We start from the raw sequence: 27,644 nt of genomic DNA, 5'->3' as shown, positions 1-27,644 counted from the left end.
TTGTATTAGAATTAAATTATGCATTTTTGTTTTATTTTTATAGTGATAGCACATAATTAAATCATTAGATGTATTAGAATTAAATTATGCATTATTGTTTAATTTTTATAGTGATAGCACATAACTTTTGTTAAATATCGTTTTACAAAATAAATATAGCATTTTACTACTATTTGTCGAGTTATTGCCAAGAACCAAAATTTAAAAAGATTACTCTATAAATTGTGGACATGTAAAATAATTTTATGTTTTTGTACGTAATTTTTTATAAATCTCTATTTATCTTAGTTATAAAACAATAAGATTTTCTTATGTTTATAATTTTCTTTTCTCTTAATGATTAATAGTTTACCAGCTTAGATTATAACAGATATTTACTTAGCATCAGAAGTAGAGTATAGTACAAGTACAAAATTCGAATGAATATCACTTACGACTCTGAAAGCAAGTTTTAAACGTTTTAAATTATTTTTTTAATTACAAAAAATACTTGACTTTTGGTAAAATTTAATTTTTTTACACAACATAGGTACAAGAAACTAAGCGATAATATAAAATCTAAAAACAAACTACCGTATACATGGTTGCCACTGATCATGCTGAGAAAAATTTCCTGACTTTTTACCAAAATTTTCCTGACTTTTCTAAATCAAACTCTTAAATTAAACTTATTGTAAAATACATAACCTAACACTTATAACTATATGAAGCTTTCAATCTAATATTAATACAGGTTAAAAACAGCAGTTTTTTGCTGAATTCTATCATCAAACTTCCAGTACATCACTTAAACCATCTGTGTATGATTGATGTTTGTAAAAAACGGCTCTATCAGCATTGTATAATTACCTTATAAACACAGCTTGTCTGAAAAAGTTTTAGCATTTCCTAGCATAAATGTATCTAGATAAACAAACGACATATTAGGAACTTTCATATAAGAATTCTTAAAATATGTAAACTTTGGCATAATTAAAATATAAAAAAAAACAATTATATACTGATCTGATAAAAATAATAATGGTTAGTCTGAGTTTGAAAACCCAATACATAAAGTAATAGTTTTCTGTACAAATAATTCTAATCTAACACCTTAATAGGAAAAATAAATTTACTCTTTACCAGTAATAAGCTATTTATCTAACTAAAAAAGTAAAGTTTAGTCAGACTTAGCATATAAGTTGTAAAATAACCTAGAAGTAAAAAATAACTAACAATAAAAAGTATTTACTTAAAACATGTTTTACTTATATAAATAGTTCACTTAGTTTAATAAAATACAACCCAAACTATTTAATATGAAATCTTTAAATTAAAAATCAATTAAAAAAGAATATACTAAAGTAACTGTAAAAACAATATTTTATTGTAACTATATTTAACTAACTGGCATCTTGTTTTTTTTTTTATGTAACTTATTTTTAAATTATTAAACAAAATTAATAAACTTCAGCTAAGTTCCCGCATGAAAAACAAGTTTATGTTATGTAGAATAGATATTAAAGCTTTATTCAATTTATTTAAACTGTATATTTTGTTAATTTAATTAATGTAAGTATGGACACTATTATGTAATCAGTGCATTTAACAAATTCTATCTTGAGAGTTTCTAGATTTTTATCGGTAAATCGCCACACAGTTTTTTGAGCATTACATTTTAAGTGAAACAAACAAATGTTTATTCAGTATTCATATTTTTTTTAATTGTGGCAACTCTGTCAAACAGTTTTGAGTTTAAGTATTTTCAATATAAATAAAAGTAAACACTTTAATTCTATCAAAGATAATAAAAACCTTTCACTGGTATGATAACAAGTATTAAATACTCAAACCTGTTTTTGTATAGATTATGCACACCTAACATCATTAAGAACTTTAATAGCCATTAAGCTAACTGTTTGCTACTAAACTAAGAAACATGATTTTAAAAGGAAACGAAAATTTTTTTAAAGTATAAATTAGCTGTTTGAATAAGAACTTAGTTATAACTTAACTGAACATTTCTAATACAGTCAAACGTTGTTTTATAACAGAATTCTTTAAAATAAAATATTTGTACCTTTTTCAACCAAAGTTGAGAATTATAGTTATGATACTTAAAACCAAAAGTATACAACAATAAGTTAATCAAGCTGCATGTGCGAAAAAATTTCAAATTGCATTATGACGTAACAGACTACGCTTTTAACAATAAAATATATACGCTGATATTAGTTTTCGATAGACTGGCCGCGTGGCCCAATGGATAAGGCGTCCGGCTACGAACCGGAAGATTGTGGGTTCGAGTCCCATCGTGGTCATTCTTTTTAATTAGTTAACATTTTACTAATAATTTACTATTTCAGTTAAAACGATCGGAATTTGTTGACGGGTGGGCGGAATTTGAAATGAACGGAATAAAAAGACGTCATAAAAGAGAATACTTGGGCAATGATGAGCACATTGCAGTTAGTATATGTAAATATAGTTACATAAAATATGTATTTATTAACATATATTTTTTGGTCTTGTTTTATATAAATAACACAATTAATGCATATAACAACGTCATAAGAGATAATACTTGGGCAATGATGAGTATATTGCAGTTAGTTTGCTTGTCAGTATATACATATAGTTTAATCTTTATTGTTTAACATTTTATTAATATAAACAGAGGAGCGAGTTTTCGAAAGATGGAAAAGCTGTCAAAGAAACTGAAGACTATAGAAGAGTTTAAAGTTATAAAAAACCATAACATGCTAATTTTCTAAATACTTTATTGGTTTAATTTTGCAGTATTTACTATTTACTAAATTAAATTTTCATTTTAAATGAAAATTTCGACCTCTTTCATTTTATCATAAACTGTTTAATCTTAATGTTTAATTGATTCTTTTTTAGAAATCAATCTGTTTTTTTATTGTGTGGTTTTACATTCTTATTTTTATCAATAAATATGCATGATTTAATTAATATCTTAAAGTTTACAATCTATAATTTCTTTTTTGTTTATTAGGTTATTATTTTGATTATTACTTTTTATACTTAACTTACAATTAAACACAATTACTTTTTATTTTGAAATTAAGCAGCCATATTAAACTCAATTTTTTTACTTGTACAACAATTAATTTAACAGTTATTAGCTTTATTCAATTTAGGTAAACTACTGTTTCTTTAAATCTTAGAAAGTTCGTAATAAAGCTAAAACAAAGTCAAAGCTATGAAATAGTTTACATTTTAAATCATAGGCACTTGTTTGTGTTTTAGAATGAAATGGCAAAGTTTGCATGTTAACTAAATAATACTCACTTTGCTTTACTTCAAAATTTTTCTTTCAAAGTGAGTCTACAATTAAACATCAATAGAACAAAATAAATCATAAAAGTTCTAAAGTAATAAAATCACTTTTTAATAATTAAAACACAATTTTGTTGCATTGAAAAGAATTTTGAAGCCTGTAAGAATCATGAATAATACAACCTAGTCCAAAATATTATTAAATAACTATAATAAAAAGTATAATTATCGTTTTTAATTAAGTTTCGTTGTCAAAAACTTAGAAAACTTTGAAAAAACAAATTCATTGAATATAAAATTTATGTGTTTGATAAATTACCACTGTCTAAACTCCAAGATCTGTTTTTAAAAAAAAGGATAGCTTTCAGTTTTTTAGCTATTAACAATGTATGATTTTTGTTGTTAAACACTTTCTTAAAACATTATTATAAAGTAAGTTATCTACTTCATTTTTAAAGCTTATCTAGTAAGTAGTTTTACAACTAGATACTTAAACAATTTGAAACTTAAAATAACTGATTATATCTTTAGTTTTATTTGCATGTAAAGTTATTCTTATACAGTAGATGTAGATTTGAGAATTTAAATCATATGTTAATTAATAAACTAAATAAAACTTTTGTCTTAATTTTATTAATTTACTAAGTTTATATTATTGTAATCTTATATACTTTTAGATTGAATATTTTGGCTTTCATAAGATAAATGTTTTATTAAGTAAATTTTAAAGGCTAGATGGTCTATAACTTGGTGTACATTTACAAACATGATACTTTACACATCACAAAAGCTTTTTAATTTCCAATTTTCTATATATCTTTTTATGTTTCTTTAATAAAAATACAGATCAATAAAAAAATAAATAATTAGGTTTAAACGCTTTTAAAATCAACTAGACTTTGGAGTTTAAAGAAAAAACACAAAAAACTCCCCGTCGGGGAATCGAACCCCGGTCGCCCGCGTGACAGGCGGGAATACTCACCACTATACTAACGAAGATGGATATGTGGCCAGTACGGGGATCGAACCCGCGACATTCGCGTTATTAGCACGAAGCTCTAACCAACTGAGCTAACCGGCCACACATCTGAAAGCCAAACTTATGCTATATAAAGTTAATTGCTTCTTTTTAGCGCTGCTGTTGTCAATAGCACTTAAATACTTTATTGAAGCTTTGCAAATTATACTTCTATGCACTAAGCAGTTTTGGGTTACAGTTTTAGCGATAAAAAATTGAATGAACACTTTTTTCCTGTCCTCATTTTATGAACTCACACTTAACAACTTAGATATAATAAATAAAATAATGTACTAGATGTAAATATATGTCTGTCTTAATATTTCAAACTTTCTATAAAAATCGGTAAGTTATACTTCAAAGTTGGCAATGTTTTGATAATATTAGATTATAGTCCATAAAACTAATAATAAAGACAAATTTTTTTTTTACAAAAATTACATTTAACAATTTGGTTTACTGGTAGTTTCATAAAACTAATTTTAATTTTAGCTGATAATGCATATGCTTAACAGTTTTTATTTGCAAATTGTTGTAACCTTAGTTTGTCGTTTTGAACTATTTAGTTTTGTTTATATTTAAAAAAAACTTATTTAACTAGATTTTAACTTTTATAATTTTTTTCATTATTTAGAACAATAAAATATTTTTAGTAGTTTAAAATTGTTTAGTACTTTTTGCTAGTTTTAAATCTAGTTTGTTAATTTTTTGTATGCCTTATTGTCCGTACTTTTTTTATTTTTTAGAATATTAAACATTACTGAAAATCTCTTATAGGGTAATTTATTAATTTAAATTATTTGTATTTAATTCATTGAATGTGAGTTGAAAACTTTAATTGTTACACTTAAAACAAAAGTATACAAAAATCTTCGTTGATATTCAAAAGAAGCTTTTAATAACTTACATAATTTAAAGTAGTTGTATAAAGCACCTTTAGTTTTCTATTCGAAAACTTTTGTTAAAGTAGATAGTAATATTAAAACTTGATTGGTCAATACAAACCTTATTTGACTTTTAAGAACAAAACTTGATAATTAAAATCACTATAAAAAGGGCGCATCTCCGCCGGGACTCGAACCCGGAACCTCTGGATTAGAAGTCCAGCGCGCTATCCATTGCGCTACGGAGACACTTGGAGGGGCACCAAATAGTAAATATTTATACCAAAAAAAGTAGAATAGTCTTTATTGCGGGTTAACGCGTTAGAGCTGTTCAAAACTTTTGTGTTGTTTTTTAAATGCAATGTTTTTGGATTGAAAAACCGTTTTTATGATTTAAGTTTTTGTAAAATGTGCAATTTTGAATACTTTTAATGGCATTAATCATATAAATTTTTGATAAATTTAAATTTGTTTAGTTCTTTGTCATTTTTACTTGTTATAAAAATAAGCATCAGTAAATTTTTGCTTAACTTGGTTTTAAAATTTTTCTGCTAAAGCGTTTTTATCATCTAAAATCAAGTATTATTTCTAATTCAATAATTTATTGTAAATTTATTTTACTTATCTTTGTTTGAAACTGTAGTTTATCTATTATTGAACCAATGTTGATACGCTTTTAAATTTACTTTCCTAAAACTAACCTTGACCCCTGATATATAACAACAAAAGTTTAATTATAACATATGGCAACATTAGCTTAGTTGGGCGGAGAGGTAAACACACAAGCTCTCAATGAGTAAATGTAATAAAAAAACTTTACTGCTTAAAAAGGAAAAACAGATACAATTTTATAAACAATTGTGTTACATGTCCATTAAATAGATATAAAATCTTTACTAAAAATTATATTGGTACTAATTTACATTTTAAGTTAAAACAAACACTTAAATGTTGTGTAGCTTATGTCCAAAAAGTATATCTCAACACCAATCCCTTGACCATAGTTGTGACCACATTTTTGTATTTCTTCAATTCTTTATAAATAAAACGTTAAACAAATAGTGTTGTACTTACCTGTTCTAATTAGTAATGTTAATTAATAATTATTACTAAACTTGTAATGCTAAATAATGCTACTGGAGTATTAAGTAAGTTGTTGACAACTTTTCAACTTTCTAGTATACTCACAATCTTTTTGTAGTAAATATCATGTATAGTTTACTGAATAAATTGTTCCAAAATACAATAATTCTTAAAGGGTATATTTTGATTAGTGGTTAACACATTGATGACTATTTTTTCAATGAATAATAAATAGGAACATATTAGCAAGTTGATCAAAGAATACCAAAAGTATTGTATTTATAATGAATATAAAAATTCTGACTTAGCTAAAATAATGATTGATACTTGCTTGGTTTTTGAAATAAATTGTAAGGTAATAGCTTATCTTTTTATGTATTAACCTGAAAGAAACTAAGCTGCATTTCAATTTATAACTTTGTTTGGGCACAGAAAGTTTGTAGGTTGTCAAAGGCATAGGGGGGTTGGACATTTTTTTTATTAAAATTAACATTGGATCTTATATGAAAGCTTGAAGTATAAACCACAGGCCAGTTTTTATATAATTAGAAAATCTTATTTAACTTTTAAGATATTGTAATTTTTATAAAAGTTTTTAGATACAAACTTATGGACTGCAAATTTTTCAAGGTCAATTTTCTCAGAAATAAAAAAAACACTAATATCTATTATCTCCTCCATTTTTGAGCTTAAGACCTCAAACTTTCAGGAAACTTTCCTTTTATAGTTTAAAAGACTTTAAATGTTGGAATTTTAAAAATATTAAAAAATAAAAATTTTAGAACAAAAAAAAAAAAAAAAAAAGGTGGTTTGTTTTTAATAAAAAATTTAATTTAAAAAATTAAAAAAATTCCTGCATTTAATCTTTTAAAATTTAATAATACACTTTCTTTCAAAATTTGAAGAAGATTGCTTAAAAAATGAAGGAGGAGATAGATTTTATTGGTAATTAACTATGAGATGTAGTCATGTATGTAAAAAGTTTCCAATACAAAGGTATGGATCGACTGTATTTTTTAAAATGCAATTTCCTTGAAAAAAAATAATTTTTTGTTTTTCAACATAAACACCAAATGTTTAGACAATATTATTTTAAATGTTTGAAATATATGTAGTGTTACATTATTTATGTATTTAGAAAAAATAAATAAAAGCAGAATTAAAGGTGATGTAAAAAATTCTAATTTTTAGTTTGAAGGCATAGGGGGATGGTAAAACACTTTTTTCACAATTTGATCTTAATAAAGTTTTTGCTTAGCTACAAAATGCTTTTAACAGATTTAAAAAATTCAAAATAATTTTGAAGATATAGCAGTCAAAGTCAGAGGCAACAATAGGAATCTTATGGGAGATGCAAAACTTTCAAAAAAAAAAAACATGATAGATTATCATTATGATAAAATACTTTTTTTGCTTTCATAAGGTACTTATTGTACTCTTTACAGGGTTCGTGTACGTCAGGCTAAATCAGTTTTTCTGAAAAAAGTTGAAAAACGTCAGGCTAAATCAGTTTTTTTATTTAAAAATTTGAGAATCTCAGTTTTTCTCAGTTCAAATGCTTGAAAATTTTGATTAAAAAAATTGAGAAATCTTTTTAAGATCAAATTGAAATGTGAATTTATTTCTAAATAAAGATTTTGTTATTAAAGACAAAATTAGTCAGTATTTGTAATAATAAATGCTGAAAACCTAATGTTGAATCTCTAATTTTTTTTTTATAATCTTCATTATTTTGTTTTGAGTAGATTATATACGTCATAATTATGAAAATTAAAAAAAAAACAGTTTAAACATTACAGTTTAGTACAACAACTTAGTTGTTTGTTTAAATTTGTTTACATCAGCTATGTTCTTCAGAGCTTAGTTGGTTTAACTGTTTAAATTTCTAATTTAAAGGCTTTATACCAATTATTTTTAGATTAAAACTCTTAGTAGTTTATTCATACATTTACTGTTTGTTTTAAGTTATTAGAGGTATTCGCAACACTAAAACTTAGCTTTAAGATATAAGTACTAAGTTTTGTGGGAGTACAAATTTTAGGTACAATTCATTTTTCACCTTTTGGTTGGTTGTCAATCACCTTTTTCACAATTTAGTCTTATTTTATTCAGTTGTAACAAAGCTATAAGTTGCTTTTTGCAGAATTTTAAAGCTGAAAATATTTTTGAGATAAAGCTGGTTGAAGTCGGAGACTACAATAGTACTAATCAAGACCTCCCCAATACCCAAATTGACTTCTAAAGGGGATTTTCCTTACTTTGAAAAAATGTCAGGCTAAACTAGTCTCAGTCAGGCTAAATAAAAAAAATTTTGCGCACGAACCTTGTCTTTAGCTTTGACCCCTTGTATCCAAATACTATGAATATTGTTAAGGGGTAAAAAGCTTTTGATAGCTAATATAGAAAATTACAATTTATGATCAACTTGCAGTAACCTCTCTTAATCAAACAGAAAAATAAAAAAAGTAGATCCCCTATGACCTTAGTTGTTGAACTGGCAGGTAGATTAACACATGTTGTAACTTAAATGCTTAACACTTAAAAAATATTTTTTGTGAATCGTGAGGCTAGTGTAAAAGATGCCATCAGTTAAATGGTTTTTCACTTATGAGCAAGTGATGTTAAGCTTGGAAAGGTGTAAAAAACATTTTTGAAAAAATTTAATAAAAAAATATGTTCTAAACAAGTTTAAAAAAGTATTGCAGTTTTTTACAAGATGACAAGTACACATATTTTTGTGCAAATTAAAAAAAATATAAGCAAATTTGAAAAAGGTGTAACATGTTAAATCGGAAGCACATAAAAAATATAAACAAGCTTAAATTTATACAATCTCAACTATAAAAGTAAAGTGTACTATTTCATGTATCTTTTTGAACAATCTAAGGTAAATTTGTAAGCTTTAATAAGTAAATATACTTAATTTTCTAGTATTTTAACAACATTGCATAAAGAAATATTTTAGTTTATAACTTTTTTTTTGAAACAAACTTGCTTAAATTAATTAAAGTTAAGTCCATTAAGATTTAAAACATAACAAATTAATTATATTATGAAAACTCCTACATATATAAAAACTTTAAATAGTTTTCAAAAGATCTGACAAGTAAGTTTAAGCATTTTAGTGTGTCATATTGAATATTAAGTATCTAAAACCTATGTAACATAATAGTATTTTAAATATGTTATATTTGTTGTAAAAAGTCCTTTTAAAGTTAATTTTAAAAAACCTGTTCATAAAATAGCTACTTATATACCTTCTTAGTCTTAAAAAAAGTTTTTGGTATAAAAATTTTTGTGCATGAAAAAGAATTAAAATGTTTATTTTGTATAATTTTCATATTTTAAAGATTTTTATCTTCATAATATAAAATTATCTATACACATTTTTTATTAAAATTTTTAGACTTGACATATAAAATTTTCAAATGAAATGCAAAATTGTAAATTTTAAGCATTAATTTAAATTATATAGTAAGTTATTAAAAAATTAGTGATATATTTTCTGTTGCACAATAATATTAAAAAATTTACTGTCTGTTTTTGTCATAACATGTCTTTTTGAAATTAATAACTAAAATTATTTTCTTATGCAAATTGCATTTTGAAGTTTACAACTTTATAACCTTAATATTTAATTAGTCGTAAAGATGTGTACTGTGCTTAATTTATTGTTAACTAGTCATTTTTGAAATAAAATACAACATACATTTGAAGTGAAAGTTTTTTAAACTGTAATTCAAAGATAATGACTTTAAAACTATAGATTAGATTTATATCTCATAAGTTAAGTTTTTAATATTTGCAAACAAAATTAGTAACAACATAGCTTATCCCAGTAAAAGTACAACTGTTCAAAGAAGTTTAAAGCATTCAATATAATTGTGTGAAGGCCAAAAGCAAGTTTATTTTAACATTAACTGTATGCTACCAATGCAGTATGCTTTATATATGCATACTATTTGCTTTTATCACAAGTCAGGATGGCCGAGTGGTCTAAGGCGCCAGACTCAAGCGGAATAATGCTTCATTGCTATGCAATGCTGAGTGTTCTGGTCCACAATTGTGGGCGTGGGTTCGAATCCCACTTCTGACACATTTTTATGTACTTTTCTAGTGTTTTTAATAGTACCTTTAACAAGTTAGAATTTTAAAAATTGTATTTTGTACCTTTAAAGTTTTTACTTTATTTTTATAAAAAAGTTTATAACTATTTAAGCTTAAGTTTATGAAGTGCATTGTATTAAAATTAATTACAAGTTGAAATACATAAAAGATATTAAAAGACTTCACTGTTAACTTAAACAACTTTTTAAACATTTCAACATCTTATTAATAAATAATATATGTTAGCTTTTTTAAGCATAGATTAATGAAATTATCATGTAAAGTCAATTTAATAAACAATTTTACTGACAAATATTTACAAATTTGCGAAGACTGCTTACTTTTTTTGTTTAAAATTGTACAAGTTTAGCTGTTGAAAAATCAAATTTTTACTTATAAATGGAAAAAAAGTATTTATTTAATTGAAAAAATAGCAACATTTAAATGTTTTTATTTAAATAGTTAATATCAAAACCTCCAAATGTTGTTTAAATGAAAACTTCATTGTAAACCATTCTTTTGTTAAGTGCAACCGTTAATATTTTACCACTTCACAGAACTAGCAAATAAAAAATTAACTTTTAACAATGGACTGCGAACTGAAGTGCAATTTGAGAGAGTGTGGCAAGCCGCTGTCAAACGGTCACGCTTGGGTGACTTGCTGCTCACACATTTTCTGCAATGAGCACGGCAACAAGTTTTTAGGTGAGAAAATACAATTGCTACTACTTACTACACATGTGTGCTTTGCAGCATGATTTGAATTGCGCTTTTTTTGAATGATTTTTAATTTGGTAGTATTTTTTGTTTAGGTTTTGTTTTAGAAAAGCTATATTTTTAAAATAGCTTTGTGCTGTCCAATGTATACATATTTAAAAGTAGAGCTATTTTAAATTTGGGTATAAACTTATTTGACCATCAAAATGTTTTTAAAATAAATATATCTAATGTTACTTCAACAATTTTAGTGTTTCAAATCTAAATTTTAGATTAAGAATTGGTTTCATCTAAATACAATTTGTTTAAAGTACGTTTAGCTAAAGCATAACAGTAAAAAAGATATGCAAAACGTTGTTGTTTTACATTGTTTTGAAGTACCTTAATTTTGTCTAGCTATATACCTGCCTCTTCTTTAGCTCTACAAATATTTGCCTAAATCTGATGTCTTTTGTTTTTAGAAGTATAATTTCATCACCAAGTAATTTAAAATTTTTATATTTGGCTTTATTTCCATTCCATATATTTTAAACTAGCCTTGTAAGCTTTATTACACCTTATATATACAAAAAAAAGCTTATATTCATTGTAAATTTGCTTTTTTTACATCTTATTCTAATTATAATATTTTAAACTACACACATGTTGCTTTTTCTAGGCTATTCGTGTTCGATTACTTATTTAATTGTTTGAAATATTTCTTATAACATCAATAGAAATATATTATAATAGAAGTATTTCAAAATCTTATAATTTCACTGTGCAACAGCACATAGTTGTAGTGTATAATTTTGTACTTTATATATAACATATTTAAATATACTTTTTACAATCAAACAGTACAACAGCACAAGTGTCCAGTGTGTGGCCACGTAATGAAGGGGGAGGAATACGAGTTTGTCAGGGTCAACCTAAACCCAAGTGAAGGGTACAAGACCATGTCCCTGGTTGGCCACAAACCAGATGTCATCATGGACATTTGCACCAGAGCCATGAACTTTTGGATATTTCAGACCACCCAAGACTCCCTGTATAAGGTTTGTTGTTTTTATTACATTCTCAATACAGCATGTTAGTTTTTACATTTTGAATAAGTATAAAATTTATATGAATGAACACAGTTTCAATACTTATATTTTATTTGTTTTTTTATTTAATTTTTTATTTATTTATGTGATTATTATAAAAGTTAAAAAATTTTTAAATTAGTTATTAGATTTTAATAATTTACAAAATGAAGTTTTAGCTAATTTTAGTCTCATATATGTGATTTTAAATATTATAAAGATTAATTAGTATTTCAAATTTTTTATAACCATTGTAAATGTTTTACTGTTGACTAATTTTTATAATAGGTTGTACAGTAGAGGTACAAAATATTATATATTCATAAAATTAAATTTAATTTCAATAAATTTAAAAAGTCTCTTGAATTAAATGTCTTGAACAATTTACATTTTTTCAGGACCACATCATAGAAAGTTACAAGGCAAAAATAGAGCAAATAGAAAAGAAATACGCTCACGCTTTTACAAGCTTGAAGGATGAAAATATTTCTTTGTCACAAAAACTCACTGATCAATCGAAAGAACTCAAGTCTGTTAAAACTAGCCACAGTGAGGTTAGTGTTTTATAAAAATCAAACAAAATGACAATTTTAGTAGATAAGGTTTAAAGGCATTAAAACTTATATTTTGATGAGAAATCACTTAATCATGTGTTAGATGTTTATGTTAAATTTATTGAATTTCAAAGTATCAATTTGTTAATATTTATTTTAATTTGAATTAAGTTTCAAATATGATTATATTTTAAATAATGGTTAAATAATTTATTGGTTAACAAATCTAAAATTTTAACAATGTTTGTCTTATACATATAAATCTTCTTTGTATATGAAATATTAGTTGGTTTAAACATATCCAAATATGAATATTTTAAAGAATATAAACTAAATAAAGTCTGGAAACTAAAACCTTTTTGGTTTACACAAATCAAAAAATTTTTTTAAGGTTGAAAACTACTGTTATATATTGTTTACAAAAAAATCTACAACCATTCCCATTAAACAGTTACTGGAAGAATTAAAAATATTGTGTTCCTTTTTTAAAAAATACACAAAAATATTTATTATAAACTACTCTTATCTAGTTATACATTAGTACCAAAACCGTTTATTTTCGTTTTTGTTTATGAGTTTTTAACTGTTTCATTCATACAGTTACTGGCATCAGTGGGTGAGAAGAACAGGGAACTTCAAAAACTGAAGATGAACTTCACAACGCAGAAGATGAGGAACAAACTCCACAGCAGGCAAGTGAGTCCTCACATGAAGCTTCACAGTAGGCACCAGTCTCCTCATATTAGCAAGTTACACAGTAGAACACCCAGCATCACCAACCACTTCAAGAACAGAAGATTCGTGTGTTCTCAACAGGAACCTGCTTACAACGTACTAGGTATGATTTTGTTGTGTTAGATGATTGTTTTAGTATTACATTTTATTTACGTTTTAATGTTGTAATTTTATACCAATTGTAAAAAAAAGAAGAATACTTTAGTGAGAACCTATAAAAGCTTATATTTTTAGTTGTAATAATTTAATTATTGTATATGTAATTGCTAAATTAAGCAATTATTATTTGAAGTATTCATTTTAGCAAAAGTTCTTTTTTATGCAATGATATTTGTTTAGATTAACTAAGGTTATTAACCTAAATTAATTTTCAAGGTTTAATGTTACTTGCATATAAGTACTTTGAGGAAATCACATTATAGTAAAGATTTTTTTGTGTAGGGTAAGACAAATAGTTCCATGATGTTATAGTTTATTTAAAAAATTGTCATGGGACTCTGCTGTCAATGTTTCATATATATTTTACAAGAACATAAATTTGACATGAAAAGTTAATTCTTTATTTTGGGTTTCAATGCTACAAACATTGCTGTTTGAAACAAACTTATTTATGAATAAATTAGAAAATTATTCTAGTGATTTTTGTAGCTGAAACAATATGTATAGTAATATATATATATATAAAGTAAACTAATAAAGTCATTTTTTTCTTACAGTTTTGTTTCTACTTAAAAGTAGCTCTTTAAGAAAATGTAACTTTTATTTTATTTAAAAATGTATCGAAAAATAGTAGTTGCGATTTTAGTAACTATAACTGCTAAACTAAAATAAACTTCAGATATATTTAGACCTTTTAATGCAATTAAGTACCATTTAACTACAAGACAAACAAATTTTTTCATTATAAACTTTATTAAAACTTAAGCGCTTTCGGAATGTCCATATTCCCTTATCAAAATACTAAACACTCTCTAGTTAAACTAAGACAAAATAAATTGAGTGAAATTATATCATTTGTAAAAAACACAACTAATTAAAACGACAAGTAATTAACAAAAATGGATTTTTATAAACAATTAAAACAAAATGGATTATTTAAACACATTAATAGTTACTCTTGATCCTTTATCAGGACCAAGCTGATTATTCAAATTTGGCTGGAATTTTTTTATGAGTAGAGCTTCAGAAGATAATAATTCATTATACGAAGTGCACGTTTTTATAACCTTGAAACAATTATAAATATTTTTACAATTAGTACAAAATACACAATTTTCAATATGTTTAAACACCGCACTGTTGGTTGGGGTCACATGTTCTTTAATTCTGACGAAAAATTGTCTTTCTGTCTCACCAATGTACTGGTTGTTCAGATCTCCTGGACACATAAATTTATAGACAAGACAACTCTGATACAAGCTACTTATTGAATCTTTTAGGGAGAAATATTTCCCTACTTTTTCTGATCTATAAGTAATGCGTACTTTTACCCCGATGCTTTCAAATAAATAAACTTGTCTGTTTTAATTTATAATGGTATGTATTTTATCTTTACGTATATTTAAATAACTTTAATCTTTAAGTTATTTGATTTTTATACTTTCTATGTTAAAATTGTTCTGCTTTTTATTTGCTATAAATGTTTTTGCTTACAACAAAGTAGATTATTTCCTTTCTATTGAAGTTTGATTGCTAAGATTTTAATTTTATAAAGTTAAAACACTTATTGCAAAAAAAAAAAAGCTATATGATTGACTTTACTTAAAAATATTGTTTTCAGCAGTTATCTTTATACTTATTTTATTGTTGAACATATCTGATCATATTCATAGCATGTATAATTTAAAAAATAATTTGATATATGTTAAGTTTATTATTGATGTTAACTTTTATCAATTTTGAATTGTAAAATAAGCTGTCAAAAAATAAATATAAAATAAGTTTAAAAAGTTTTATGTAAAGTTAAAGGTTTTTAACATATGAAGCTATAATTAATTTTACGATAGAAGCAAATTTGAATTAGAAAATTGTATATAGAAGTATAATAAGTATTTACAAAAATGAAAATTAAACTACTAACTTATACTTTCTTATCATTAAAAAAATGCTTTTTACAAAGTTTATAATATCAGCTTATAAGTTTAATTTAAGTTAAACAGAATTAAAAAAAAGTAAGTTCGTTAAAGACTGTATAGTAAAATTAAATCTGTTAATTTTATATTTGATAATAAGAGTTCCAAAAAAAAGTTCGAAAAGTAACTTAAAGGTTATTTTTGTAGTATAACATCTCCACCTTAAAAATTAATAAATTGGCATATTTAAACACAATAATGCCTTACATGACATTTAAATTAAAATCATTTAAGATAAAATTTTGTTTCTGCAACTACATAGAGAAACAGCAAACTTAGCATTGCTAGCAAGCCGCTTTAATACGAGAGAAATTGAAAAAAGTGAGTAATAACTTTTACTCACATAAATTTGCTATGCAGAGCTTTATTTGAGAGTATTCAGCCAAACAAGCGCATTTATAAATGCGTATGTCCCTTCTCAATAGACCGGCCGTGTGGCCTAATGGATAAGGCACTCGACTTCGAATCGAGGGATTGCGGGTTCGAGTCCCGTCATGGTCGCCTTTTTGTTTTTTTCAAAAAGTTTCACATGGTCATATTCTAAATACATATTTAAAATAATTAGATAGTTTAGTTTCTCAACATTAACTGGGGATAGTAAATAGAAAAGGCTGAATAGTTGTTTTTGTAAAAAATAGGACTTATATTTCCTTTAATTTGTTTATCATAATTTTCTCCAAATAAATGTTTTCTGATAGTTTTTAATGTAGTAATTTATATAAAATCTATCCAAGTCCAGAAAATTTTTAGTTTTTGTTATGCTGTGTTTGTATTTTTAGTTGCTTATAATATTTTTTAATTGAATATATTTTAAATAATTTATTTTTAATTGAAAAGTATACTTTACTTAAATCTACTAATTCAAATAACTTTTGATTACTTTTTGCTTGTTTGTCGTTGTATATAATTTATTGTAAAAATATTTAAAATTTATAAGTATAGTAGTTTGCTATTCATTGATTTATGTTATATAAATGCTTTTATTGTAAATATGTTTACTTGTGCCTGAAGATCTGCTAATTGAAATACTGTTGTAATGCAAATGTATACTTTACTTAGTTCTACTTATTATAAAAAAACTTTTGATTACTTTTTGCTTGTTTGTCTTTGTATATGATTAATTGTAAAAGCGTTTATTACTTATTAGTACAGTAGTTTGCTAGTCATTGAATTATAATGCTTTTATTCTTAATGTGTTTATTTGTGCCTGAAGATCTGTTATAGTGTTGAAATATTGTTGTAATGCAATTATCTTGGCTGAACCTTATTATTATCAGTGTGAAGTACTAAAAATAAATAACATTTTTTGTGTTTAATCATAAGTAGGTAAAACTAAGTGAAATGATTATTTGTTTGTATATGTATTTTAAAATTTATAATCTGTTATAGTTAGTTTTTTGTTATTAGAAGCAGTATGCATAAAAATTTTACAAGTACTAGTTGTAAGAGTTGACATTCTTTAATAAATAAAAAACAAATCTTTAAATCGCTAATTTTTTTTTTTAATTTAAATATGTAACAGGTTTTTTAGTTATAAATTTTGTCAGTCTAAAACTAAATTACAATGAACAAAAACCTGAGTATACAACATAAAGTACAATTTCATATATTTACGTAATTTGTTTATATTTGTTCTTTTTAATACTCTTTAATATAACACAAGAATTATAATAAAATAAACAATTTTAATATTTTTTATGATATGACATAAGTATCAGAAAGTAAATTTAAAAATTATATGTCCTTTTTAAATTGTTTTTAAGTAAAAATACATGAACCTTGCAGTTTGTAACTTTCTTTAAATGAAAATTATATAAACTTATTTAAAAAATTTTAACTATATTTTATAAGTCTTTTCTTTGACAAATTAAATACGTTCAATTCTTTATATTGATGGTAAGGTTTTTTTTTTTGCTTGATCATTTAATGATGCAAAATATTTAATGAAAACTCATTTTAAATTAAATTCAATGTTTTTTCTTCATTAAACATGCTTTTTGTTTTTTTTGTTCGGTTATATAATTAAAACATTTGTTAACTAAATCAAAGTATTTTTTATTAGGTTGTAGCAGTAATGGACAACATAGCACTCCGAATAGAAAGAGAATTATTTACCCACAAGCAAATTTCGCCAGAAGCACAAATGGTTAGTGGATTAAATTGTTGAAAGTTTTAAACTAGTATTGGTTATTAAAATACATGAAATAAGCTTGTTTTTGCTCTTGAATTTCCAGTACAAAATTGTAAACAATATATTAAAAATACTGTAGTATGAAATCAATTATTGTTCAGAAATGATGTACATAGTTTATAGCTAAAATAAATAAGTGTTAAGGCCATAGGGGGGGTAGACCATGTTTTTTACAAGTTGATCTTATTTTATAGAGTTTTTACTAAGCTTCAAGATGCTTTTTACCGTTTTTAAAAATTCAAATTAGTTTTTGAGATATGACCGGCCAAAGTCGGGCCGCATAACAGGTTCCTTATGGGGAAGGAAAACTAAAACGGCGAAAAAAGACTAATTCATTCAAAATCTATCTCCTCCTTCATTTTTTAAGCAATCTTCTTCAAACTTTCACAGTCTATTCTTTATACAATAACAAAAAAACGTTATTTGTGACTTTAAAAAATTTCAAGTAAAAATACCTTTTTTTTGTAAAAAAAAATTTTTTTTGATGAAAATTCACTTTTTTTTTTAATTTTTGTCATAAAATTACAAAAAAAAGGTATTTTTACTTGAAATTTTTTAAAGTCACAAATAACGTTTTTTTGTTATTGTATAAAGAATAGACTGTGAAAGTTTGAAGAAGATTGCTTAAAAAATGAAGGAGGAGATAGATTTTGAATGAATTAGTCTTTTTTCGCCGTTTTAGTTTTCCTTCCCCATAAGGAACCTGTTATGCGGCCCGACTTTGGCTGGTCATATCTCAAAAACTAATTCGAATTTTTAAAAACGGTAAAAAGCATCTTGAAGCTTAGTAAAAACTCTATAAAATAAGATCAACTTGTAAAAAACATGGTCTACCCCCCCCTATGGCCTTAACAATGTAGTCAATAGCACACAAGCGCATTTCAAACTGATCAAGTAAAAGCTTAAGTTTAAACCATAAATATAGCAATCGAATAACCAGCAGCTAAACATTGAGCTTACAACTGGATTATTACGTCATAGACAGCAGTTTTTGAAAAATATAATGTTGAATATATCCTCTTAAACAAGCGGCTCGTTGGTCTAGGGGTATGATTCTCGCTTTGGGTGCGAGAGGTCCCGGGTTCAAATCCCGGACGAGCCCGATTTTTTGACGTGAGTCAATGCATTATTACGTCATAGCATCGTCACAAAGGCTTTATAAACTCAAAAAGTTTATTTCTAACGTGCCCGGCTAGCTCAGTCGGTAGAGCGTTGGACTCTTAATCCAACGGTCGTGGGTTCGAGCCCCACGTTGGGCGCATCCTCTTTTAAGTTGTATATGGAATAAGATGTTTATCATACTTAATTTAGCAACTAGTTTTTAAGTATACAGTTACCTATTTTCAAAACAGCGTTTAAATTTCCAATACTATTAATTAACATGTTAATAAAAAATTAACACTCTAAAGTTTTATTTATACGTGTTTTAGTTTTGGAGGTGTAAAGAAAAATTTTAGTACAGATTGATATAAATAAATACTTCTTTGTGCTCAACAAACCTTATTTATAATTTTTATTGTAACATTTCGTACTTACGATAATAAGCACACCCAAAATGTTTCCGCCCGGGCTCGAACCGGGGACCTTTCGCGTGTTAGGCGAACGTGATAACCGCTACACTACGGAAACTTGTGATAGGGTGCTGTATATTGTGGTTATAAACTGTATAAATGAGTGAGCTAGTTGACTGTTTTGAAATGGAGCTCACATTTTCTTTTTTTTTTTACATATATATGTATATATATCTTATAAGTAAGCTAATCCAGAATCAATACAATTGCGCTGGTGGCTGCAAGTAAAATTTGAAAATAAGCAATTGCCGTTTAGGGAACATTATTTACAAGGCAATAGTTAAGTCTGACCTTGAAAAGAAGTTCTACATTGGCTCAACTCAGTTCAGACTCCGATATGCTAATCATTTATATGAAAATGAGACTGAGCTTTCAAAGTATGTTTGTGACCTAAAGCGCAAAAACATTGATTTTAGAATAACTTTTGAGGTGATAAAAAGCCAATAGCAGGTGGTAATAAGCCTGTTTGCAGGCTGTGTTTAAAAGAATCAACGGCCGTTGTGTATGCGTTGAAAAATAAAGGTTGTTTAAATAAAAGGACTGAATTTATATCGTCTTGTCGACATATAAAAATGCTTCTATTGAAATACAATAAATTGTAAAATACTTCACAGTCATGTAATTGTAGTTTTGTGAATTTTAATTTTTGTTTGGTTGAAAGATTAATTTTTGTACTGAATATTTGTACTGTACAATATTTAATAAATACGTCATAGTCAGGGTTGCCACTCGGTCAGGAAAAGTCAGGAAATCAGGAAAAGTTTAAAAAAATGACAAAAGTCAGGAAAAAATGGGGGGTTTTGAAAAAAAGTCAGGAAATTTGATAAAATAAAAAAAAAAGTCAGATTTTGTCAGTTAAAATTTACAAAGTTCCTTGTTTTCCAAAGCCTTCAAATGGTAAAAATTAGTTAAAAGTCATTTAAAGTCAGAAAAAAATTCCAAAATTTTCCTATAAATTACAAAAATATTTAATTTTATTTCCAATGCCTTTATCTGGTATAGATTAGTAAAATATCCTTTATAAAACTGCAAAAATTTTCTATTAACATATTGAACAAGTACCCTACTTGAACAAGCAGATTTTGTAAGCTTTTTAGTATTGATGATCTGTAGCAAGGACACTTCCATAGTGAAACTGTGGTATATACACAAAAGTTTATCTAGCATAATTTTAGAATCAAAGTGTTTTATCAAAGTACATACATTTAAAAAAACAGGATTTGATTAAGTTCTTTATTGTTTTAAGGTTTCAACTGTAAAAATTTTTATTGTTTTAGATTTTAGTTGTGAAAATTCGTTATTAATTCAAGGTTTAATTGTAAAAGTTCCTTATATGTCCTTTGTTTATCTAGATACATTTATGCTAGGAAATGCTAAAAAGTTGTGTCGTTTTTCAAACAAGCTGTGTTTATAAGGTAATAATACAAGTATTTTGCTGATAGAGCTGTTTATTACAAACATCAATCATACACAGATGGTCTAAGTGATGTACTGGAAGTTTGATGATAGAATTCAGCAAAAAATGTTGTTTTTAACCTGTATTAAAATTGGAGTGAAAGCTTTATATAGTTTTAAGTGTTAGATTATGTATTTAAAAAAAAAAATTGTTTTAAGAGTTTGTTTTGGAAAAGTCAGGAAAATTTTGTTATAAAGTCAGGAAAAAGTCAGGAAAAGTCAGGAAATTTTTCTCAGCTTGATCAGTGGCAACCATGCATAATCTTTTTGTTTTTTTGTATAACTTTTTTATCATTGTATAGCAAAGTGCTATTTATTTCAAATCGTACTAGCTGAAGATTTAAGCATTTAGCTTTATGAAACGTATGTTTTTTTTTAAATTGCTTTTCATAATAAATTATTTAAAAGCCCATCAAGTGGGCTCTGTGGAAAGTGTTGAAGTTTATTTAATTACATTATTTTCTATATATATAAATACATGTTGTTTATATATTTTTTATATTGCTTTATATTGAACACAAGTATTGCTGATGAAAGCATGTAGTGCGCTAAAATAGAAAACATGTAAATTGTTTTGACAAAAAAGACTTTTTTAATAAAAATGTAATTGACAGAATAAAAACTTAAACAATTCGGATTTATTATATGTATATTGATTATTAACTATTAGTATTTTTTAAAATTATTAAAGTTATGATTATTTTTTTGTTTGTTTTGACAGTTTATTAATACAAGAATGAGTTTATTTTTATTAAAGTGTTTAAATTTGATAATTTGTACATTTATAATTATATTTAAATATCCTGTACTTTACAGTAAATTAAGTAAATTATGTCACAATAACAATAATCTTATTTGTTAAATATTGTAATTTTCATACAATTGTTACTGCTTTGGTAAGCTGAAAAAGCAGTGATTAGTTTGAAGTATAATTGCTTTTTTAACCATATTATGTACCTTATGCTAAATTATATTTACAAAATCTGTTTATATTTATACATAGACTTTAACTGCACGTTAAGTTGTTTAGTTTTTAAAAAAGTGTAAATAATTTTGTCGTGCAAAATTTGTAACTATAAAGAGGCATAATAGTATTTTATTACAGAACTACATTTATTATAGTTATTTCAAAAATTGATAAGTAAAAAAGAAAATTAAATATTTTATACAAAAAACTTCCCCGTCGGGGAATACTCACCACGATACTAACGAGGACTTATATTAAACTGATTTATTCAGTTTATAAAGTCAGTTGGCTTGAAAACTGTACTAAACCATCAGCACATATACAACACGTTTTGAATTAGTTAGTATGGTAAAATTTGTAAGCATTTATGAATTTATTTTTGACTATAGTGTTGCTTTATTTACTTAATGCTCCTTTTGGTGTTTATATGTTTGTAATTAATCAGCTCTAATAATTACTATTTTGATTAGCTTTGTGTATTAAAATAAACTTTACATGTAATTAATATTTCTTTATGATAATTACTACTGATTTTATATAATTTAAATTTATCCTTTATTTATTGCTGTGTGTACACTGATGAAAATACCGTGAAATATAAAATAATATATATTATTTATCTGAATTTCGCACTGAGTGTCGTTTGTATATGTTTAAAATAAGTTTAGACTTCAAATGTATGTAAAATTAGTTTTTGTTTAAATATAATCTTTTGTGTATGTTAGTTGTATAGTTGTCAAACTTTTAAAAAAGTTTAACTTAAATTAATTTGAATATCTAAGATATTAAAGTAGCACTTTTGATAAATTTAAATGATTTATTTTTTGCCAAAATTGACGATTGATCTAAATTAAAACGATTTCTTTTAGCTTAGATTTAAAAAAGATTAAAGCCCATTTTGAACTTTTAATATTTGTAATATACTTTGTTTTTAAAATGTTTATGCAAACTTTTATCTATATCCAAACTGTTTTTGAAGTTTGAATTAGTTATACTTTAAAAGTTTCTTTATATATATTTAAATTTTAAGTTTTAGAAATTTCAATTTAGTAACAATTAAAATATAATTCAACATAAAAAGCTAGATTTTAAATAAATTTATGTATATTAAATTCTGTATTACTGATTAGTTCACAACAAATTAATTAAATTACTTATTATGAATGATTTCTATACTATTTAAATATCATTCTTGTAAAAATTTATTAATTAAGTAGTATATAAATATAAAAACCAAGTTCTTAATTTAGTTCTTTGTTTTAAGGTCATAGGGGGGTCAGCCATGTTTTTTACAAGTTAATCGTATTTTATAGAGTATTTACTTAGCTTCAAGTTGCTTTTTACCGTTCTAACTATATTAGATTTTAAAAGGTAATCTTAATACTATGTGTTATTACTAAATAGCTTAAGATTGCTTGTCCATAAAGATTATTTTATTGTTTATAGCTGAGTAATCAATAAAGTTAAAAGTTCATGATTCAGAATTACTTCTGATAAGTAATTTAAATAATTTACTGTGAAAAAGTGTTAATATAAGTATACTATATTTATTGTATTGATTTATAAGAATAAAAATTCACTGAAAATTTATTTAGGAATAAACAATTAATTATTTTTAATAATAATAAGTCTAAGTAAAAATTTAATAATAATAAAAAATAGTTATGAATGAATAGTTCTGAAATTTAACAAAGTTCAGTTTAAAAACCTCTTTATTTATTAAGTCAAGATTGCATTAATAAAAACAAAATGTTAAGTAGATGGCATACTTTTTTATGACTATTACCAATTTATTCAAATGTATCTAAATTTAAGTTTTAAATCATAGATAAATATTTTTGCTATACTTTCATGGATTTAGTTTTTATTTGAGTAATCAGTTATTTACACCAAACAATGTTTCAGTTAATTTACCAATTGTTGTTGAATGCAATAATTTACTAACTGTTTTTAATATTAAATAAAAGTTAATTATAAACTAAACAAATCAGCGGTTGAACAAATTTCAGAAAACTAACCTTCAAAAAAAGTATACGGATCATATTTTAAACAACTAATGCAATAAATATATAGTTATGTTTCCAAGCTTAGAACTCTGTAATCAATTCAGCAATCCATTATTTTTAAATTTTATTTTTTTTGTCTTGAGTTAAAAGTTTTTAAAGTCATGTCGAATTTAGTAACAGAAGGGCGTATTAGGTTAAATGCATCTTAATTTAAGTAATTTTAAGCTTTTTTTATTTTCAAGTACAGATTTTATTAGTAGTCTATTTACTATCCGGAGTTATGTTAAGAAATATACAAATTTTAACTTTATAATTCAGGCATATTGTTCAAAGTGTTTGCGTTACCTCGTGTTACACAAAACCAAAGTTTTTTCTTAATATGTTTTATGACCTAATTTAAATAGTACAAACGTTTTTATCTTTACTTTTATTAATTACCATCAAAAGTTTTGTCAACAGTTAATGTTAAGTTACTAATTCTTGACGTATCTTTTTTGACGTCAGTCAATGCATTATTACGTCATACCATCGTCACAAAGGCTTTATAAACTCAACATATGTTTATAAACCGAACATACCTCATTATTACAAGCGGCTCGTTGGTCTAGGGGTATGATTCTTGCTTTGGGTGCGAGAGGTTCCGGGTTCTAATTTCGTACGAGCCCGTTTTTTTGTGTCTGTTAAATCATTATTACGTCATACCGTCGTCACAAAGGCTTTATAAACTCAACAAGTTCATCTCCGACGTGCCCGGCTAGCTCAGTCGGTAGAGCGTTGGACTCTTAATCCAACGGTCGTGGGTTCGAGCCCCACGTTGGGCGCACCTTTTTATTTTAAGTACAACAAGAGCTAGTTAATTTTAATTATTTAAAGAAAAGTTTTTTTCTTAAATAAGAGTTATAACAATCTTACTTCCTACACATACTTAGTCAAAATTTTTACACTTGTATTCGTTTTTTTTTAACTATGTTTTAGTTATTAAGTGTTTTACATGATAAAGTTTGTGAAGGTTTTCATACTAACTTTGATTTTTAATTTATTGTTGTACTTACTAAAAAAAACTATATTAAATTACAGTCGTTATAAATAAGGAAATACATTGCTCAATCAAGTTTTCTTATTAGTATGTTGCATTATATTTATTTAGTAAAAAAATCTTCAGGTATTTTTTTTTGAAAATTAAGCTATCTACCTGCTTCTAAAATTTTTTAGATAATCGATAGTAAATAATGTTTATGCCACCTAGTTGATAAGGATAGTTAAATCTGTTCAATTATTTAAACTTTTATTTGTTGTTACTTTGCAGGTCCTAATGTAGTTTAACATTACAATATATTTGATAAAAACTATTTTCAAAGTTGAATATTTGACACATAGATAGTCACTTAAAGTTTAAACAGGGTCTCTATGGATTTATGGAATAAATAATTATCTATAAATAATTATTAATTAAGTTATAAGAGTGGATGTCTGAAATTTGGCCAAATAAAATTACCTTATGTATTATTGATGGCCAACTTCAATAAAAATGTTTCCGCCCGGGCTCGAACCGGGGACCTTTCGCGTGTTAGGCGAACGTGATAACCGCTACACTACGGAAACTTGTGGTGAAATGCAGTATATTGTGTTTATAAACTGATTAAGTGAGTTAGTTTGTGCATAACTGCTTTTATGTGAAGCTTGCATAGCATCTATCATGGTAAATTGTGTTTTGTTTGCATATCTGCAGAATAAAAATTAGCATTAAAAAAACTCAGTGTTTTGCAGTATATATATATATATATATATATATATATATGCATGTATTAGAGTGCTTGTAAATACTTTGGTGACCTTTGTGTTTACAACTAAAAGTTTTTTTCATTTGGCAATTATCACAAAAGAACCCTGTGCAAAGTTTTAGCCAATAAAAAAAAAACTTCTATATTATCACCATCAGATTTTCTAAAAACTACCCCAATGCAATCTGTATGGGACCAAAAAATAAGGTCTTAAAGTTTTTAAGTGAAACTTTTTCTAGTGGCAATTATCATTAAAACATGGTTCTATGTAATTTTTTGAGGAAGTTTTAAATTTCAGGTTTTTTTTTCAAAAAATCAAGAACTGCTTTAATAGAAAAAAATAATTGTCTTAAATCATGCACAATGTGTTTTATTGATAATTTGCACAGAAAAAAATTTCAGCTAAAAACTTTAAGGCTGTACTTTTTGGTCCCATACAGATTGCATTGGCGTAGTTTTTAGAAAATCTAATAGTGCTTACATGGAAGTTTTTTTTAACTAGTTAAAACCTTGCACAGGGTGCTTTTGTGATAATTGCCAAATGTAAAAAAAACTTTTAGCTGTAAACACAAAGGTCACCGTATAAGCACTCTAATATATATATATATAAACACTTCAAAACACTTAGTTTTTTTAATGCTTAATTTTTATTCTGCAGATATGCAAACAAAACACAATTTACCATGATAGATGCTAAGTAAGCTTCACTTAAAAGCAGTTAAGCACAAACTAACTCACTTAATCAGTTTATAAACACAATATACAGCTTTCTCTCACAAGTTTCCGTAGTGTAGCGGTTATCACGTTCGCCTAACACGCGAAAGGTCCCCGGTTCGAGCCCGGGCGGAAACATTTTTATTGAAGTTAACCATCGATAATAGAATGAGGTAATTTAATTTGGTCAAATTTTAGACATCCACTCTTATAACTTAATTAATAATTATTTATTCCATAACTCCATAGAGACCCTCTTTAAACTTTAAGTGACTATCTATGTGTCAAATATTCAACTTTGAAAATAGTTTTTATCAAATATATTGTAATGTTAAACTACATTAGGACCTGCAAAGTAACAACAAATAAAAGTTTAAATAATTGAACAGATTTAACTATCCTTATCAACTAGGACGCATAAACATTATTTAATATCGATTACCTAAAAAATTTTAGAAGCAGGTGGATAGCTTAATTTTCAAAAAAAAAACCTGAAGAATTTTTACTAAATAAATATAATGCAACATTCTAATAACAAAACTTGATTGAGCAATGTATTTCCTTATTATAATGACTGTAATTTAATATAGTTTTTTTAGTAAGTACAACAATAAATTAAAAATCAAAGTTAGTATAAAAACCTTCACAAACTTTATCATGTAAAACACTTAATAACTAAAACATAGTTAGAAAAAAACGAATACAAGTGTAAAAATTTTGACTACGTATGTGTAGGAAGTAAGATTGTTATAACTTTTATTTAAGATAAAAAACTTTTCTTTAAATAATTAAAATTAACTAGCTCTTGTTGTACTTAAAATAAAAAGGGTGCGCCCAACGTGGGGCTCGAACCCACGACCGTTGGATTAGGAGTCCAACGCTCTACCGACTGAGCTAGCAGGGCACGTCTGAAATGAGCTATGTTGATTTATAAAACCTTTGTGACGATGATATGACGTAATAATGCATTGACTCACGTTAAAAAAGATTCGTCAAGGATTAGTAAATTAACATTAACTGTTGACGAAACTTTTGATTGTAATTAATAAAAGTAAAGATAAAAACATTTGTACTTTTTAAACTAGGTCATAAAACATATTAAGAAAAACTTTGGTTTTGTGTAACACGAGGTAACGCATACACTTTTAACCATATGCCTGAATTATAAAGTTAACATTTGTATATTTCTTAACATAACTCCGGATAGAAAATAGACTACTAAAAAAATTCTGTACTTGAAACTAAAAAAAGTTTAAAATTACTTAAATTAAGATGCATTTAACCTAATACGCCCATCTGTTACTAAAATCGACATTGACTTTAAAAACTTTTAACTCAAGACAAAAAACTAAAATTTATAAATATTGGATTGCTGAACTG

At 25.6% G+C, this 27,644-nt stretch overlaps 1 protein-coding gene and 11 non-coding genes across 12 annotated transcripts; 8 read left to right on the top strand and 4 right to left on the bottom strand.

The window, feature by feature from the left end:
• The first annotated feature begins 2,227 nt into the window (after positions 1–2,227).
• Positions 2,228–2,300, top strand: Trnar-acg (transfer RNA arginine (anticodon ACG)). Its single transcript has one exon. It is a non-coding gene; the product is annotated as a tRNA-Arg (tRNA).
• A 3,060-nt stretch (positions 2,301–5,360) lies between these two features.
• Positions 5,361–5,433, bottom strand: Trnar-ucu (transfer RNA arginine (anticodon UCU)). The gene has a single exon. It is a non-coding gene; the product is annotated as a tRNA-Arg (tRNA).
• Positions 5,434–10,244: 4,811 nt separating this feature from the next.
• Trnal-caa (transfer RNA leucine (anticodon CAA)) lies at positions 10,245–10,363 on the top strand. Its single transcript has 2 exons — positions 10,245–10,282; positions 10,318–10,363. It is a non-coding gene; the product is annotated as a tRNA-Leu (tRNA).
• A 598-nt stretch (positions 10,364–10,961) lies between these two features.
• Positions 10,962–13,570, top strand: LOC145839283 (E3 ubiquitin-protein ligase CCNB1IP1-like). Its single transcript, XM_082946880.1, has 5 exons — positions 10,962–11,079; positions 11,932–12,128; positions 12,557–12,687; positions 12,751–12,760; positions 13,337–13,570. Exons 1-5 carry the CDS (start codon positions 10,962–10,964, stop codon positions 13,568–13,570), a joined length of 690 nt encoding a protein of 229 aa, XP_082803006.1.
• A 2,437-nt stretch (positions 13,571–16,007) lies between these two features.
• On the top strand, positions 16,008–16,080 carry Trnar-ucg (transfer RNA arginine (anticodon UCG)). The gene has a single exon. It is a non-coding gene; the product is annotated as a tRNA-Arg (tRNA).
• A 2,720-nt stretch (positions 16,081–18,800) lies between these two features.
• Positions 18,801–18,872, top strand: Trnap-ugg (transfer RNA proline (anticodon UGG)). The gene has a single exon. It is a non-coding gene; the product is annotated as a tRNA-Pro (tRNA).
• An 84-nt stretch (positions 18,873–18,956) lies between these two features.
• Positions 18,957–19,029, top strand: Trnak-cuu (transfer RNA lysine (anticodon CUU)). The gene has a single exon. It is a non-coding gene; the product is annotated as a tRNA-Lys (tRNA).
• A 297-nt stretch (positions 19,030–19,326) lies between these two features.
• On the bottom strand, positions 19,327–19,399 carry Trnav-aac (transfer RNA valine (anticodon AAC)). Its single transcript has one exon. It is a non-coding gene; the product is annotated as a tRNA-Val (tRNA).
• Positions 19,400–24,517: 5,118 nt separating this feature from the next.
• Trnak-cuu (transfer RNA lysine (anticodon CUU)) lies at positions 24,518–24,590 on the top strand. Its single transcript has one exon. It is a non-coding gene; the product is annotated as a tRNA-Lys (tRNA).
• A 708-nt stretch (positions 24,591–25,298) lies between these two features.
• On the bottom strand, positions 25,299–25,371 carry Trnav-aac (transfer RNA valine (anticodon AAC)). The gene has a single exon. It is a non-coding gene; the product is annotated as a tRNA-Val (tRNA).
• Positions 25,372–26,329: 958 nt separating this feature from the next.
• Positions 26,330–26,402, top strand: Trnav-aac (transfer RNA valine (anticodon AAC)). The gene has a single exon. It is a non-coding gene; the product is annotated as a tRNA-Val (tRNA).
• Positions 26,403–27,095: 693 nt separating this feature from the next.
• On the bottom strand, positions 27,096–27,168 carry Trnar-ccu (transfer RNA arginine (anticodon CCU)). The gene has a single exon. It is a non-coding gene; the product is annotated as a tRNA-Arg (tRNA).
• Between the last annotated feature and the right edge of the window lie 476 nt (positions 27,169–27,644).

Source organism: Thalia democratica, chromosome 6, assembly GCF_965202585.1.
Source record: "Thalia democratica chromosome 6, ktThaDemo2.hap1.1, whole genome shotgun sequence".
Classification (NCBI taxonomy): Eukaryota; Metazoa; Chordata; class Thaliacea; order Salpida; family Salpidae; genus Thalia; species Thalia democratica.
The sequence above is the reverse complement of the archived record's forward strand: the minus strand, read 5'-3'. Positions and strand labels throughout refer to the sequence as shown.

Coding starts and splice junctions, on each gene's coding strand:
- LOC145839283 (XM_082946880.1), top strand. CDS start 10,962: ATGGACTGCGAACTGAAGTGCAATTTGAGAGAGTGTGGCAAGCCGCTG. Junction 11,080..11,931: donor GCACGGCAACAAGTTTTTAG/GTGAGAAAATAC, acceptor ACAATCAAACAG/TACAACAGCACAAGTGTCCA. Junction 12,129..12,556: donor CCCAAGACTCCCTGTATAAG/GTTTGTTGTTTT, acceptor ACATTTTTTCAG/GACCACATCATAGAAAGTTA.